Raw genomic sequence first — 19,703 nt, forward strand, 5'->3', positions numbered from 1 at the left:
TACAGCATTTTTATGTACTTTAAAATGAGCAAAAATTATTTTTATGATCCAAAAAAATGTACTGAAGACACCCACTAAAATGTCAACATTAATAATAATAACTCTAGTTCCATTCATTTTCTTGTCGGCTTAATCCCTTTATTAATCCGGATTATGCCACAGCGGAATGAACCACCAATAATAATTCTAGTTATATTAGGAAAATTCTTTTAAAAAGCAGGGCTCAACAATAAGGACTGCCCTGTGGCCCGGGGCCAGGGTGAAAGACACTCGGGACAGTAGACAGGATTGTTACTGGCCCCTATCGGCCAGTAACGATGAGCATGTTTTTTTTTTTTTGTAACCTGGTAACAACCAGTAAGGTGAAAAGATGGCAACATGGCGGCAAAATTAAATAATGAGGCTAAAAGACAACATCTTTTTCTAAAGTCTTAGAAGCAGACAATTACATGGGTACAAAATTAAGAAACTGAAAAAAAGAACAAAAAAAAAAAAAACAGTTGTCAGTTTGGCAGGCCATTTTTATAAAAATTATTTAGAATTGCATTAAAATACCAGCACATTTTTTTTATACTGCTCTTTCATTTGCATAAAATATTGAATTTTGCTCATTTATTAACATATTTAAAATGTTTAAATTCAAGATTCACAGGCATAATTTTGCCACTTTTTAAAATATGTGGTGAAGAAATAGCTATTAACTTTTTAATTTTTTTGGTGGGGCCAGTGAAAATTTTGGCAGGAAAAGTAAAAATCTCAACCAATGGCCCAATCGGACCCATATAAAAAATCCTTAGCGTTGAACCCTGAAAAGTGCAATTTTATATATCGCTCTTCTAAACACCAGGTTTTACAGATCAGCTTATATTCATTTAAAATATAATAAATATATTATAATACTAATTTTAACAAATAATTAGTGCAGGTCAGACCAGGCACGTTTCATTTTTACATAAATATATGACATTTTAGAAATATATATAAATATACAGTCATGGCAAATAATGACAATGATATTATTTTACCCATTAATTTTAAGTTGAGACAATATTACTCATATTTTATAGAGTTTTCAACAACATATTACACATCTAATTTTATAAACACTGTACAGGTAATTACATACTAATACTTGTTCAATTTTATTATTCATAACCTATGCAACGCACAACATCATTGATAGTTTATGTTCATATCAAATATAGTCAAGTTTAGTTGGATACACTTATAATCTTTTTAAGTTGCATACTTTATATGTGCAGATCAGAGCATGTTTATACCTTAGAATTATAATGCACATAGAAAATATGTGATGCTAAATGACAATGAATATTGCATTTCAACATTATTTTAAATTGAGAAAAAATTACTTGCATTTATTCCATATTTTATCCTTTCGATGTGTATAAAGCTACTTTTGTTCATTTCATTTGAACTAAACAATGAAATGAGCCAAGTGCATACGTGTATGTTTTACACAGCTACTGTAATCATTATGCTCACACAACTACATATTAATACACGTTCATTTTTTTCATTACTCACTGTATGCAATGCACAACATCTTGAATAGTTTATACTCATTTCAAAAGTTAACATTTTGTTGGAAATACTTGCATATTATAGTTTTTAGATATATAAAAATGTAATTAGTGCAGGTCAGACTCAATGTTTACATAAATATGTAATTCTGAAAGACATTATTTTGCCGTTGAGACAATTTGACTCCTATTTAATATGTATATAAAGTCACTTATTTACCCATTTCATCTTGATGTTTGCATCAAATGCAGGCATTGTGAACAGAAAAAGGACTAATACATGTTGAGTTTTCAACAACATATTACACAGCTTATGCTCATACACTGTATACACAAATACATACACATTCATTTTATTACTCACTACATATGCAATGCATGACATCGCAAATATTTTTTATTCATTTCAAATATGTTAACATTTTGTTGGACATACTTACAGCATATACATATATGATCATTTTTAGATTTAAATAATTTAATTAGTGCAGGTCAGACACAATTTTTATATCTCTGAAAGACATTTTTTCACCCCTATTTCAACATTATCTTGAAAAGGAGACAATGTGACTCATATTTAATATGTAAATTAATTATTTAATTTGATGCAAACACCAAAATGAGGCAATTGCACAGAAAAAAAGGCTAATAAAAGTTGTTTTTAACAACATATTACACATATGCTGTAATTGATACACTCATACACTGTATATGTACACAACTACATATTATTGCATGTTAATATTAATTACTCACTACTTATGCAATGCATGACATTAAGTAAAGTTTATATTCATTTAAATATGTCAACATTTTGTTGGAGATGTTTATATATTTTCAATTTTAGATGTGTATAATTTAATTAACGCAGGTCAGACAGAATTTTTTAGATAAACATGATTCTGAAAGACATTACTTCACCACTATTTCACCATTATTTTGAAGCTGAAAATACTTATTATGTATATAAAATCACTTATTTTCTATTTCATTTGATGCAAACACCAAAATGAGGCAGTGTGCACAGACAAAAAAAGCTAATAAAAGTTCAAAAAGTTTTCAACAACATCTTACACACATACTGTAAATACTATGTTCATACACATACACAAGTACATACTGTATTGATACATGCAAATTTTTATTACTCACTACATACTTATGCAACGCATGACATCGAGAAAAGTTAATATTCATTTAAATATGTCAACATTTTGTTGGAGATGTTTATATATTTTCCTTTTTAGATGTGTATAATTTAATTAACGCAGGTGAGACTCAATTTTTTAGATAAACGTGATTCTGAAAGATATTATTTCACCACTATTTAACCATTATTTTGAAGCTGAAAATACTTATTATATATATAAAATCGCGTATTTTCTATTTCATTTGATGCATATACCAAAATGAGGCATTGTGCACAGACAAAAAGCTAATAAAAGTTAAATTTTCAACAACATCTTACACACATACTGTAAATACTATGCTCATACACAAGTACATACAGTATTAATACATGCTAATTTTTATTACATACATATGCGACGTATGACATCAAGAAAAGTTTATATTCATTTAAAATATGTTACCATTTTGTTGGATATACTTTTATATTATCATTATTAGATATATATAGTTTAATTAGCGAAGGTCTTTTTAAGATATACAGAATTCTGAAAGACATCATTTCACCCCTATTCCACCATTATTTTGAAGTTGAGACAATATGACTCATATTTAATATGTATATAAAATCACTAAAGGACTTATTTAATTTGATGCAAACACCAAAATGAGGCAAGCGCACAGAAAAACGGGTTAATAAAAGTTCAATTTTTAACAACATATTACACATGTACTGTAATTATTATGCTCACACTGTTTACACAACTACATATGAATACATGTTCATTTTTATTACTCACTACATACTTATGCAATGCACGACATCAAGAATAGTTTATATGCATTTCAAATATATTAACATTGTGTTGGATATATATGATAATTTTAAAATATATAACTGGCCACTTTATTAGGTACACCTGTCCACCTGCTCGTTAACGCACATTTTTAATCAGCCAATCACATGGCAGCAACTCAATGCATTTAGGCATGTAGACATGGTCAAGACGATCTGCTGCAGTTCAAACCGAGCATCAGAATGTGGAAGAAAGGTGATTTAAGTGACTTTAAATGTGGCATGGTTGTTGGTGCCAGACGGGCTGGTCTAAGCATTTCAGAAACTGCTGATCTACTGGGATTTTCACACACAACCATCTCTAGGGTTTACAAAGAATAGTCAGTAAAAAAAAAAAAAAAAAAAAAAGAGCAAATATCCAGTGAGCGGCAGTTCTGTGGGCACAAATGCCTTGTTGATGCCGGAGGTCAGAGGAGAATGGCCAGACTGGTTCCAGCTGCTGTAATTATTATGCACACACACTGCATACTGTACATAACTAGAAATTAATACACATTCAATTGTATTACCCACTACATACTTATGCAATGCACAACATCATGAAAGCCCTTTTGCTTTGAAAAGGCCTTCATACAGTTGTCACAATGCATCCTCAGTCATCATCTCAGTGTCAAAAAGGGATCAGATTTACCCGAAATTCACCTATTATAACGACACAAGCCGAAACCATAGAAACATCAAAATCTTTCATCTGCAAAACCTTTATGATGTCATAGAAGCGGCAACAATGAGCAGCGCACAATGAGCGGCACGGCGCATTGTTCAGCACAGCTTCATTACTACAGCGTAACCGTAGTCCTACACACAAGGTGAAAGCCGGATGCTTTTTTTTATTGTCTTTCTGGAGCTCTCCAGTGTCTCACCATTCCAGTCCCGACCTCTCACCATCTCTGATTATTGAGGTCACCGATAAACAAATGAGTGGCCATTACTCACAGACTACAGATGACCTCAGCGCACACGCCCCCTCCCCACCATTGCTGTGTGATAAATGATCCCGCTGTCATACAGAGAGATGATGCTGCCTTTGTTAATCTGTTATGCGGTGACGTTACTCGATCCTCCTGTTTTCTTTCTTTTTTTCCTCTAGCCTGATTTTCTCTCTCTCCTCACGCTGATCTGCGGATGCCAGTCACCGCGCGATGATGGCAAAGACCTCCCATGAACTTGACATGAACTCCACCGATCAATCAGTGTTGAGCTTTCAGTCTGACCATACCTGTCTGACAGCTTTTAACACCCTCTGTGTGTATAAACGCTAACACACACACACACACACACAAATATAGAGCTCTACCTGCATGCACTGGACCGCTGGCTTGGCACTTACAACATACAAAAGTCATCTTATCTTGAATTATCCTGCCATAGAGTATAAGGAATAAGTGATTTATTCATTCATTCATTTTCAACTTGGTCCCTTTATTTACTTGCCACAGTGGAATGAACCGCCAACTTACCCAGCATATGTTTTACGCAGCGGATGCCCTTCCAGCTGCAACCCATCACTGGAAAACATCCGTACATTCTCATTCACACACACACACACACACTACGTAACCAATTCAGCTATAGCACATGTCTTTGGACTGCAGGGGAGGCTCAAACCAGCGGCCTTCTTTCTATGAGGTGATCGTGCTACCCACTGCACCCCTGTGGCGTCGAAATAAGTATTATAAGTTATTGAATTATTAGAAAGGTGGCATGGTGGCTCAGTGGTTAGCACCGTCGCCACACAGCAAGAAGATTGCTGTTTCAAGCCTCGGCTGGGTCAGTTGGCATTTCTGTGTGGAGTTTGCATGTTCTTCCTGTGATGGCGTGGGTTTCTTCCGGGTGCTCCGGTTTCCTCCACAGCCCAAAAACATGCGCTATAGGTTAATTGAATAAGCTAAATTGGCTGTAGTGTATGTGTGGATGAGTGTGTATGGGTGTTTCCCAGTACTGGGTTGCAGCTGGAAGGGCATCCGCTGCATAAAACATCTACTGGATAAGTTGGCGGTTCATTCCACTGTGGCAACCCCTGATGAATAAATGGACTAAGCCGAAGGAAAATGAATACATGAATGAATAATGCACACCTCATGTGGTGACGTACGGGAAGGGTAGTGGCCATTCCAACTCATGTGTGCATTACTTTCTGATAATTCAAAAGGACTGGAGTCAATAATGTCTATTATACAATGGCTACTTAGGGTGCAACAATGAAGACTTCTTACAGCTCTTTTTAGATTTAGAGTTTGTTATTTTTTGATATACGTATGATATGTTCAGTAACAACATTGTCACATAAAAATAAAACTAATTCTACAAGCAAAATACAAGACAAAATGAAAACAGTATACTGTAGCAAAGGTAATACTAAATAAACAGTAACTAACATGTACCTAATAGTAGTTTTAAATATATAATCAAACAGAACACTGCATACTTCATACGGTAGCAGAGATGTCCATACTAGGGCCCGCGGGCCTAAGCTGGCCCATGATAACCTTTGATTTGGCCCACGATCTCACATGAAAAGATGATGGTGAGGGTTGTGGAGAAAGCCTTTAACAGAGATCGTAATTTCTAATTTAATGAAACTAAACATTTGTTTTATTGCTGAGCTACAAAAAAGCTAACTGAAAATAAACATTTCAATTAAATGTTGTAAATGAATCCGATGTTTTCAAAATGTAAAAACTCACTCAACAGATTGAAGACAATACAGAAGACATCTGCGAGCAAATCAAGGCAAAAAAAACAGGTGCAGCGCATCTCCATCAGTTAAAAAAGGGATTGTTTTTACTGTAATAAGTTCATTATGATATTTTAAAACATACTGCATTAGTTAATTTATAAAGCAATCTTTTCTGGTTATTTTTAAAGATTGGTAACACTTTATTTTGATGGTCCTTTTGAGTATTAGTAGACTGTCTGCTTGATATCTGCTGATACTGCTCCTTTAACCGACATTTAACTGACTATAAGAAAGTTTGCAAGTAGATGTCAACTTACACTAACCCTATATAACTTAACAGTCTACTTATAATCTAATGAGAATTAGTTGGCATGTAGCTGCAATGTTACTTAATTCAACAAATGGACCATCAAAATAAAGTGTGACCTAAATAATAAATAAATTAGGAAATCATTAATGGCAAATTTAATGTAATAGAGTTTGATATATTTACCATCGGCCCCCCAGCTCATTCAAGATTGGTTTTTGGCTATTCATAAGTAAAAGTTTGGACACCCCTGCTTTATAGAATCTTTACTTTATACATTAAATTAAAGGTCTTGTTGCTTGATAAATAAATAAATATATATATATATATATATATATATATATATATATATATATATATATATATATATATATATAAATGGTCCCACTTTATATTAAGTGTCCTTAACTAATATGTACTTGCATAAAAAAAATAAATACAATGTACTTACTGTGTTCATAATGTAGTTTAGAACATGTGGTGCTCATGAGTTGGGATAGGGGTTGTGTTATGGACAGGTTTGGTGGCATGGGTAGGTTTAAGGGTGGGTTAAGGTGTAAGGAATGGCCAGCAGTGTATTTACAAATGTAGTTACAGAAGTTAACTACAGATGTAATTACATACTGGTATTTAATCAAGCATAAGTACACAATAAATACATGTATTTACACAATAAGTACATTGTAACAAACTATTAATTCCTGTGTAACTACATATTAGTTAAGGCCACTTAATATAAAGTGGGACTATATATTATATATATATATTTGATGAAGACTAACATGCGCAGATTCAGGTAAGAGAGAAATTAAAAGAATAGGGGAAATGCAAAATCCCCACTAAAATATTTAATTTGATTGCGTATTGAACCAAGGAGGTCGTACCAAATAGTTCAAGATTATATTGAGTATTGCAGCATTCCCTAATGGTTACACCTAAAGATATGGTATTTCTAAACATTTGTCAGATTTTTGTTCAGAAACTGTTGCCGTTTAACATTAATTTTGTATGCATCTCCTTCAAATCCTTTTTCATTTGACTTTATGTCTGTCTGTTGCATTCTGTGTAAAACGTCAAATCATTTGGCGTAGTGATATGGAACTATAAAGTGCATAAAAAACGCCTGGAACTACTTTATCTGTGTGTTTATATGAAAATAATGGCACGCTTCAGAATGTTCATCAGCCTATGAGAATCAACAGCTCATAGTACAAATCTAAATTCATAAAGAAATTTAGCATGATCACTTATTTTTGATCAATTTTAATTAGTGCAGGTAAGGAGGAGTATGTTTAATTTGTACATAAATCTACCTGCTATGCCGAGCGACAATTTATAGTGAAAATTGCATGAATAAATATGTAAAACATGTTGCACAATGGAAGCGCAAAAGGAAAAGATGCTAATGAAAGTTTCCAATAACATTACACAGATGTCAATTATGCTTCTAGTGTCTATAATTACATTATAAATATGTTAATTTTTTATTACTCAGACCATACCTGTCTTGACAGCTTTAACCACACAGCCAGTGTATATAAATGCTAATCTGTTGCTGACTGTAGAGTGAAATCGTTTGGATTAGTGATATGGAACTGTAACGCGGTCAAAACTACATCATATGAATATAATGGCACACTTCAGAATGTTCATCAGCCAATTAGAATCAAGCATTCAACAGCCCTATAGTGCACATTTACAATTTAAAATATAATAAAATGTTGCATGATATTTGATCAGTTCTAAGTAGAGAGAATTAGTATGTTCATTTTTACATTTTTGGCCCCTGAGTATATTTCTGAGCTAATTATTATGCGAGATCTCTTCGCTCTAAGGATCGTCTCTATTTGCAAGTTCCTCGATCAAGCTTCAAATGTCAAGGTGATAGAGCTTTCTCAGTAGCAGCTCCAAGACTTTGGAACGATCTTCCACTCTCTTTAAAAACAGCTCAAACTTTTAAATCTTTTCAGAGGTCACTGAAAACACACTTATTTTATTTAGCTTTTAATGTGATGTGAGTTGATGTATTTTGGTTTTGTGTATATTTGCATGATTTTATGTGTTTTATGTACAGCACTTTGGTACCCATTGTGGTTTGTTGAAAGAGTTATAGAAATAAAGTGAGTTGAGTTACATAAGTCTGCCTGTTATGCTGATGAAAAATGGCACATTATTTCACCTATAAACACCATATTGGGAAATCTTGAATTTGACGCATATGTATAGACCATTTTGAGGGAAGAAAACAATAACAATGGTCCTAGCATTTATCCTGTTTTACATTTTTCATTTTCATAATTTCCGAGAATCCTAAAAGGTCCACATATTGATCAATAATGCCATGACAGCTGATTCAACATTACGATATGATTGAATTGCCTCGTTACAGTTATCAAATAGTTTGACAAAAAGCAGGAAATTTTCATAGCCCAATGACATCGCCACATTGAAATGGTCCAGAGTGAAAATCAAATGGATAAATAGATAAAACATGTTGCACAAATGAAGAAAGTGCAAACAAAACAGGCTAATGGAAGTTTAATTTAACATACTGTATTCCAACTATTAATTTCACTTTTAAAGTCTACAAATAATTACATATAAAATACAGTTGAAGACTGAATTAATTTTTACCCCAATTTCTGTTTAACGGAAAGATTTTTTTAACAGGTTTCTAAACATAATAGTTTTAATAATTCATCTCTAATAACTAATAACATCTCTAATGATTTTTTTAATCTTTGCCGTGATGACAGTAACTAATATTTGACTAGATATTTTTCTATGCAGCTTAAAGTGACATTTAAAAGCTTAACTAGGTTAATTAGGTTAACTAGGCAAGTTATTGTATAACAATGGTTTGTTTTGTAGACTATAAAAAACAAATATAGCTTAAGGGGGCTAATAATTGATTTAAAAAATGTTTTTTAAAAATTTAAAATTGCTTTTATTTTACCCAAAATAAAACAAATAAGACTTTCTCCAGAAGAAAAAATATTATCAGACATACTGTGAAAATGTCCTTGCTCTGTCAAACATCATTTGGGAAATATAAAAAAAAATAAAAATTCAAAGGGGGGTTAATAATTCTGAATTCAGTTGTACATGTTTGTTTTTTAATACTTAGACTACACCTGCCCGAACGCTTTTAACACCATCTGTGAGCATAAACGCTAAAACAAACACACACACAAATGCATCTTAACTGGGACTTCCCACAGACGCAATAATTTTTTATACTGTACAGAATGTATTCGATCCCCCTACCCCAACTCTACTCCTAATCCCAACACACATAGTGAAACCATCTGCATTTTTATATTTTCAAAATACTTAATTGTGCGATTTAAGAGCCATTTTCCTTATGGAGACCAATAAAATATCTGGTCAATTGTGTTAAAGAAGGAGCTGAGCCAAAAGGCAAAGCTCTCAATTTACCGGTCAATCCACGTTCCTATTCTAACCTATGGTCATGAGCTTTGGGTCATGACTAAAAGGATAAGATCTTAGATACAAGCAGCTGAAATGAGTTTCCTTTGCAGGATGGCAGGGTGCCCTGTTTCGGATGCCTGCTGAACCCCTATACCCAAGAAGTTGCTTCTGGCTTGTCCCACCAGCAGAAGACCTTGGGGGATGTCCCAGGACTTACTGGAGGGACTACATCTCTCAGCTGGCCTGGGAACATCTTAAGATCCTTCTAGAGGATCTGGAGGAAGTGTCTGGGGAGAGGGAAGTCTGGGGTTCTCTCCTGAGACTGCTGATACCGCGACCTGGGATAAGCAGAAGAGGATGGATGGATGAATGGATAGGGAGGGATAGGGAGGGATGGATAGAAAAAGAAGGATGATGGATGGATGGATGGATGGATTGGACCAAAATGTATGCCACAAGTTTACCATTTCATGGTATTGCTAAACATGTAGGGACATTTGGTCCCCACAACATGAAGAATACTAGGTACACACAGACACACACACACATAGACAGATCTCTACCGGCATGCTCTGGACTTGATGTGTCTTTCAGTGAGTGATGGTAGTTAAGTTGTGATGTAGGGGTATTTTGCTATGCAATGTCAGTTGGCCAGTATTAATGTATGTTAAACACAACAGTCCACAGGTGTGTTTAGTGTGGTTGCCGTGGCATTAGGAGTGCTTTTTAACAGTCCAGTTCTGCTTGAATTGAAGACCAGAACAGAGTGCGAACTTGCAATGTGAACATGAGAAAAGACATAAAATGTCTTTATTTTTTTTAAGCAAAATTTGTCAGTGGAAGAGTTTAGAAGGGCTGTAAGTTTATGGTCAACAAATAGATTTGCATAATAGACAAAAAAAGAAAAAAGAAACAGAACGCAACAGACAGACAGACAGATATATATTATGATATATAGAACAAAGTAGAGAATGATAAACAGAACGGTAGACAGACAGAATAGTAGAAAGATAATGACAGAACAATTGATTATTGAATGATAGATACATCAACAGAAAGCCAGACAAAAAGATAGATGGAATGATAAAGTGTTACAATGATAAAAATAAAACAATAACAAACAGAATGTTAGAATGCTAAACTGTAGACAGATCAAATGATAAAATGATAGAAATAATGGATAAAATGACAAAAAACAAAGATAAAATTAAAGAAATGAACACTGAAAATTAAATATTAGACTGAACAGAAATATGCCGGACAGAAGAATAAACAGATAGACAGACATACATACTGACAGAATAATAGAATGACAGGACAGTGATGAGAAAATTATTAAATGAAAGAACAATTGGCAGAAGGACAGAAATGATGGACAGAAGGACAGAATGATGGAATAATAAAAAATAACAACAAACAGATATACAACGGGTAGACAGATAAAATGATGAGACAGACATACATGTATAGACAGACAATTAGACAGACGCATAGATAAACAGAAAAATAAATAAATATACATGCATATAGATAGACAGACAGACAAATTGATAGACGTACATATAGACACACAGATAGGTAAAAATATAGACAGACAAATAAACATATACACAGACAGACATAAATAGACAGAACAATAAATTGACAGACATACAGTATAGACAGACAGACAGACATGTAGAAATACAGAAAGACAGAAAGACAGACAGACACTGTAGATAGACGTATAGACAGACATATACATGAAAGATAAATAAATAGACATACATATAGATAGACAGACAGACAAATAGACATACATATAGACAGACAGACAGACAGAAAAAATATAGATAGACAGACAGACAGACAGACAGACAGACAGACGAACGGACAGACAGGCAGACAGACATTAATAGACAGAACGGTAAATTGGCATACTTACATATAGATAGACAGAAATATAGACAGACAGGTAAACAAATAGATAGTCGTATAAACAGACGTATAGATAAACAGAAAGATAAATAAATAGACATAGATATAGACAGACAGATACTGTAGATAGGTAAACATATAGATAGACAGAGACAGATGGGTAGACATATACACAGACAGACATAAATAGACAGAACATACATATAGACAGAAATAAAGATAAACAAAGCTAAATAGACATATATTGATAGACAGACAGACAAATAGATAGACTTACATATAGACAGACAGACAGACAGGTAAAAATATAGATAGACATAAATAGACAGAACAATAAATTGACACAGACTTACATATAGATAGACAGACAGATAGGTAGACATATAGACAGAGAGACAGACAGGCAATCATCCCCATCTACTGAATTGGTTGTATCACTGTCTCTCTACTCCACCTATAGCTGATGTGTGGTGAGTGCCTGGCATCATTGTTCTGTGGCAGCCGTAGCATAATTCAAGTGGATGGAGAGACCCCCCTTTATGATTATGAAGTGATTAAAGTGTTTGGCCATACTGGATATATACGCTATGTGAATACACATAACATACAAATAGACAGACAGACATAAACAGACAGAACGATAAATAGATAGACATACATATAGATAGACAGACAGACAGACAGACAGACAGACAGACAGACAGACAGAGATAGACAGCCATATAGACAGACAGACAGAAGGACAAATGTAGACAGACAGATTGATAGACAGAAAGATAAATAGATAGGCATGCATAAAAATAGGACAGGATAGGTAGAATTACAGACAGACAGACAGACAGAAACAGACAGAACAATAGATGGACATAGCTATAGATTGACAGACAGACGTACAAATATATAGGTAGACAGCAACAAAGAGAGAAAGAAAGACAGCCAGAGATATAGACAGACATATGTAGGCATACAGACAGAAAGATGAATAGATAGACATACAAAGATAGACAGACAGATAGGTAGAAATACAGACAGACAGACAGACAGAACAATAAATAGATAGACATAAATATGGATTTTTATACAGAGATTTAGACAATCAGACAGACATACATATGGACAGACATATAGACAGAAATATATAGACGTAAAGACAGAATAAATAGATAACAGATAAATAGATAAATAAATAGATAGACATACATATAGATAGGCGGACAGACATATGATAGACAGCCACATAGACAGACAGAAAGACAGACAGACATATAGAAATAAATAAGTAGACAGACAGACAGACAGATATCCATATAGACAATCAGAAAGACAGACATATAGACAGAGATATGAAGACATTCAGACAGACAGATTGATAGACAGAAAGATAAATAGATAGACATGCATATAGACAGACAGACAGAAAGACAGACAGACAGACAGACAGACAGACAGACAGACAGACAGAGGTAGACAGCCACACAGACGGACATATATAGACATACAGACACATTGATAGACAGAAAGATGAATGGATAGACATGCATATAGACAGACAGACAGAGGTAGACAGCCACACAGACGGACATATATAGACATACAGACACATTGATAGACAGAAAGATGAATAGATAGACAGACAGACAAATAAACAGAATAAAAAGACAGAATAAGAGAACAATGGCTAGAACCATAGATTGATAAATCAATAGCCAGATAAATCAATAGCCAGAACAATAAAACTACATACAGACCGATATAGAAAAAAGTAGAATGACAGTCATGTAAAAATAATATGCAGAACAATTTTAAAAATAATAAATAGACAGAACAATCGACTGAGTGATAGATACATCAACAGAATGACAAACTAAAAGACAAACAAACAGACAGACAGAAAGATTCAGATGTAGATTCTACATCTATAAATAAATGAAGACAAATTAAGAGTAAAGACTCATAATAACAAACAAACTAATTTGAGATCTTGACACAACAATCTCAAGGCACTCACACTGAAGACGGTGATATCCATATCTGCACACAAGCTTTCAAAACACACCTAATTGTGCAGTCTTAGAAGAAAACAAAAAACAAAAAGCCCTTGTAAGTTTTGGTGCGAAGCTGACTGACATAGCAAAATATTTGCAACTGTTGCCAATGAATGCGACACAGTGTTAATTTGCATGGTAGGGGTTTTCAATGTTTTGTTCCGCAGCCCTGGTGCAAATCGTCAGTTCTGCGCTGAGCCGAGGCGAGCTAATTAAAATGCACTCCCCATGATGAAAGAGTCAAGGCCTGGGGATTCCAAACCTGCTTCTGATTCAAAGCCCAAATTTCATGTGATACGGACAGGCGGTGATTGAAGTCTTGAGAGCTGTAATTTTCAAAGTAGAACAACAACATATGCATACTGTTAACAGCAGATGCTTAATTTGAAAATCTAATGCACATAACCCAATTAGAAGACGAGGAAAAGAACCACAAGTGAAATTAAATAGGCTGCCGTGCTGCTTTAAACCTTTCAAGACGACTCTTTCAGGACGGGAGTGTTTTTGCCTTGGTATTTCCATCACAGAGCGATCAATATTTCTGTACAATAATTAACACCCTGCTGCCATATGCGAGGGGGAAAGGTGTTGTGCCACATTCTATATTTCACTTCGTTTAAATAGGGCTTTATGAAGAAACTAGCAACGTTTGTTTTTAGTGACAACAGTGGCTGTTTAGTGAACTGCAGTCAGCAACGTATTGCTCATGCTCGCTCACATAGCATAAAACACAGACTACGATGTGGTGTTTAACCTGTTGGCTAAATTCTCCATCAGTCAAACTAGGAAGTATGTTACTATCTTTATGTGTGTAAGATTTGAGATACCACAAATAGTTTAACGTCTTTGACAATTCAAACATGAGCTGGAAACACAGAGACTATTGGATCCACCCCACCAGGTGGGAATGTGGAAAAGTTAAATTTTCTCCCTTCTTTTATTTACAATTAAAACCACTTCCGAAATCCCCCTCTGTTCACTCACTCCCTTTTCACCTAACTCACACAGAAGGGTCATTTCAACAACCCAGGCTCATTCTGAAAATGTAGTCCCGTGGACGCTTCTGGAGACTGCGAAATACATCCTGGGACGTACGTATGGCAGTATTTAATTTTTTTTAAGCGAAAGCTATGATGCGGTATGACGCTGTTCCCTTTCGTGCTTACCGGCTGACCGCTTACCACCGTGTGGAGGGCTTTCCCGCCGCAACCAGTTTGTCCGGTCGGCTCATCTTGTATGTCGGCAGACTTCAGATGCAGAGAGGAGGAGTTGACCACGGCGACCGGGTTCGAGTCCGAGGAGAAGCGTTTCCAGAAATCAGGTAAGACAAAAACACAATCCATAAAATGAAGTGAACGAGTTCATAACAGGGTGAGAACGTGGTGAAATCCGAAAATGTGGTAAAAAAATCAGACGAGGGCTTTTCTTTTTCTAGACGGCTTTTCTAAATTGTTGCTCGGGTTTAGGGAAGTGAGTGGGCGGGCGGGTCAATCGGTAAAATTGGTTGGGTTTAGAGAAGGAGGAGAGTGGGTCAGCCGATTGGCCGGTCGCATAGTTAATCATTCAGTCAGACAGCGGCCTCTGGTTGGTTCACGTGAGAACAGCGCGGGCGCGAACGGCACTCACGAGAGACATTTGAGATACGAAAAAGCGCACACAGCAGCCTCTTGCAGATTCGCGAAAACAAAACTGCAAAAATACATACCTCCCGGGACGTATTTTGCGGTCTCCAGAAGCGTCCACGGGACTACGTTTTCAGAATGAGCCTGGGTTGCATTTCAAAGAATAAACGTTCTATGTCAATCCAAGTGACTTTATCTATCATGTTTGATATCATTTGAAATGTCTTAGTGCGACTGGTACAATGGTCTCATTCCCTCAGAAATACACATAATCAAAACAATAGATATATAACTTCAGGTATCTTTTGAACCACTGCTAAGGGCGTGCCTTTAACTAGGGGCTTCTATTCGAATGCCCTATAGGCAGAAACTCTTCCACGAAATGAAAATGCCTTTTGTTTTTCAACACACCCCTTTCCTCGAGGAGTTTCTTTGTTTGACTACTTAAGGGAAATTTTCTAAATATTGGGCGCGATTCTGGAATCAGATCAGCCCGTAATGTGGAGCTTCATGCTCCATAACTATGTATATTTTGAAGTCAGGTATGGATCTTTTGATCTTGGATTTATCTTTGAGAATCTGATGTCTTGTATTGATCATTTATGAATTGACTGGATGAATTTGTATAATACACATTTACCTGACTAATAAAGTGTTATGTTTTGAATTATTCAAACAGTTTGTGTTATTATCTCTAGTAGATTACGTTAAGTCCATAACACCACAAGCCCCTGTACAGGTTAGTAACGGAATAAAACACGATAGACGGAGCAGCGTGGCATGCTATACGATGTTCTTAGAGCTCCGACTAACACATTGGCATTAATTCAAGTATACTTAGACTGTAAATGGCGGTCTAAGGAGAGTCTAAGCTAAGACTGTCAGATGAAGAGCCGTGTGGCTTGAAACGTTACACGCTTTGTGTCAGCTTTTTAAATTTAATAAATTTGTATTTTTGGAGCTTTGGTGTTGCCGCCTTTGATGAATATTTAATTTACAATTATTCTATCAGACTTTTTGGCTAAAAAAGAAAAATCATGGTTTAATTAGTTATTTTTAGATTATTCTTAAATTTCACCTCTCCTGCTGTGCATGAATTGAGCTGTTGAATGGTCAGCGAATGATGCGGCTAGGCTAAGCTAGCTTCCATTCTGATTAAGTTATCTTTTAATCGGTTGCCTGTTATGTCGTGGATAGATTTCTTTCTCAGATGTTCACCTGTTCGCCAAAAATGACTAATTACATCCCTGGGCATGTCTGAGACTGGCGCATACACATTGTAATAGATGTGCCAGGCACGAAAGCTTGACAGGTGTAGCAACAGTAACTAAGGAGGGTGTGGCTTAGCAAAGGGTCAATTGTTCGAACTCATGCGGTAGATGCGTTTAAGGAAAATTCTTGAGCCACCCAATCTGCATCATTCGTGCCCCACATGATAATTTGCCTCCATGTGCGAGTTTGCATAAACTTTCTAAGCAACTCACTCAAGTAAATACTTAATTCTGGCTTCACAGCAAATGAAGAATTAAGGATGCCTGGAAAAAAGCTGACGTTTTGACCGTGTCGAGATCCCAAAGTATCTTAAATCCAAACCCAGAAATTATGACTTGATGAATTTTCATTTGATTTTCTTTTCGCCTTGCTCCCTTTATTAATCCAGAGACGCCAAAGTGGAATGAACCACCAACTTATCCAGCACATATTTTTACGCAGCGGATGCCCTTCCAGCCGCAACCCATTTCTGGGAAATATACACACTTACTCACACTCATACACTACAGACAATTTAGCCTACCCAATTCACCTGTATCGCATGTCTTTGGACTGTGGGGGAAACTGGAGCACCCGGAGGAAACCCACGAGAACGCAGGGAGAACATGCAAACTCCACACAGAAACGTCAACCGACCCAGCCAAGGCTCGAGCCAGCGACCCTCTTGCTGTGAGGCGACAGCACTATCTACTGCTCCACTGCCTCGCCACTTGATGATTATTAACAATGTTACATTTTTTATAACCAAAACAAGACATATTTATTCACAAAGTGTTTATTCCAATTTCAGACCAATGTCAAACCAAAACACAATACAAGAACAGAGCATTTAAAAACAAATGTCTATCGCTGCACCACCTTGTATTTGAACCTATTATCTCGACCTAGTCAGGAACTCTCACCACTTCACTAAATCAATTGAAACCTCAAGGCTATTGGGATATAATTCCTCAATTTGCTTGACTGTTTCTTTGCATGAAGCCGTTGCAGAGCAATGCAAAAAAAAAAAAAAAAAAAAGGAAAAAATTACCACTAGGTGTCACTGAGACAGGTTTTTAAAAGTGTCGAAACTTCGACACATTTGGTGGGACTGTTTAAGTGTTCCACGAAGCCTCGCTCTGCCCACCACTAGGCTGAATAAATGCAAAAAAAAAATAATAATAATAATTTTCTCTTACAACTAGACACAGGAACATCTTCGCACACAGGCAGAATACAATACTGGACCATGAACTAACAAAACACAGAGGCACAAGATGTGATTTACCTGATTACAAACAGGGGTAAGACACAGGTGGGACTATGTTGACAGATGAGTTCAATAATATCACAATAGTTTAAGTATATTTACAGCATAGAATTGGATTAATCCTTTTCTTTGCATGATCCATTGACATTAAAGTACAAAATGCCTCTTTCAGCATTATCCCCAAAAAATAAAACTATTATTTTAGTTCACCTTTGTAAAATGGTCTGTCTTTTAAGGTTTGTGAATAAACAGACATTAAATTTATTGGCTAATTCCACTGCATAGAAAACAGTATGAATGTCCCCTCGCTAGTGCACGTTAGTAAGTGTTTTGACAGCATTATCCTCATTTAGTCATCATCTGTTGACAGAATTATGAAGTCAAATAGTTTACTTACATTTTCGATGCAGCTCCAGTATAGCAGACTGCCTCATTATGAAATAAAAGTCTCTTTGTGCTCTCTCCATCACACCGTGCCTCACTTACAGAATTTGCAGTCAGATGGTCTGAAAACAAAATACATATAATCATATGACACAATTCAGGATGCAATAAAAATAAATAATACAGTTGTATATATTAAAAGATTAAACATTTGACTTGTCATATCATGACATCTTTAGTTAAACATACACACATTAACAAACATACAAAAAAATAATTATTTTTCACAACTGCATAAACTTCCCCATTTAAGTAAAGCATAATGTACATCCCACAGACGCAAAATGGAGAGGCTGTTGTATAAGACTGAAGGGCTTTAATCTGCTAAAACAACCACCTGGATATATTTAATAACACTTTTAACATGGCTACTTGCCACCAAATGTAAATATTAGACAAAACATTGTTCTGAGCCATATATTTATGTAATAATTCTTTAATTAAACTAATTTCACAATAGAAAATAGCTGAATGGAGCATATACTAACCTACAAATTATTTAGTGACAAGATGGTGGCAAAAGCAGTGGAGACAGACAAGCATATATATGGAATAAGAATGAAAATCTAGTCACTGACAGTCGATGTTTTGAAGTACACGGATGAATCTGTGTTATTGGTTTCAGCGGTTGTTATCTGAGAATAACATACAGTCAAATTTATTAGCCCTCTTGTGAGTGTTTGGTTGAGTACATTTACTGACTTCACCCCTCCACCTTTGTTTGTAATGGTTTGCTCTGCCTCTATTGTGCTGTTTTAAGTTATATTATAAGATTACTGCCATTCTGAGCCTGGTTTCTCTCAAGGTTTTTTTCCGAAAACTGGACTGACAGTTTCAATGAATTAGAACTTTGATGTTAAGCTGCTTTGACAATATACATTGTAAAAGTGCTATAGAAATAAAGATGAATTGAATTGAGAAATAAAAGTGAAAAAAAGACATAGCAACAGTTTTTTGACCTGTGTTTATTGATTTCCTGAAAATTCTGATAGTACATGTACCTTGAAATGTCGCCACTGACCGATTAGAATCCAGTATTAATTGAAATTGATTAATGGAATTGATTAATCCAGTAATAATTGAAAATAACATACCAGGTTTTTTCTTGTTTTATCCTTGACAAATTGAGTGCATTCACTTCTTTTTGTGTGAAAAACATAAATAAAAATAAGTAACATGTCATGATTGACCAATCAAAGAATTCCAGGGA

The 19,703-nt window shown here is 35.3% G+C and overlaps 1 protein-coding gene across 4 annotated transcripts in view; it reads right to left on the reverse strand.

The window, feature by feature from the left end:
* The window catches only part of tshz2 (teashirt zinc finger homeobox 2), a 272,183-nt gene that overhangs the window by 120,038 nt on the left and 132,442 nt on the right, over positions 1–19,703 (reverse strand). For all 4 annotated transcript variants that reach the window (XM_087307670.1, XM_087307669.1, XM_087307671.1 and 1 more), the window contains one exon: positions 18,447–18,555. In XM_087307670.1, coding sequence (XP_087163796.1) covers positions 18,447–18,516 — 70 coding nt within the window. In that variant the 5' untranslated portion in view covers positions 18,517–18,555. The remainder of the gene's footprint in view (positions 1–18,446; positions 18,556–19,703) is intronic.

The sequence above is a fragment of the Danio rerio genome, chromosome 23 (assembly GCF_052040795.2).
Source record: "Danio rerio strain M-AB ecotype USA chromosome 23, GRCz13ab, whole genome shotgun sequence".
Classification (NCBI taxonomy): domain Eukaryota; kingdom Metazoa; phylum Chordata; class Actinopteri; order Cypriniformes; family Danionidae; genus Danio; species Danio rerio.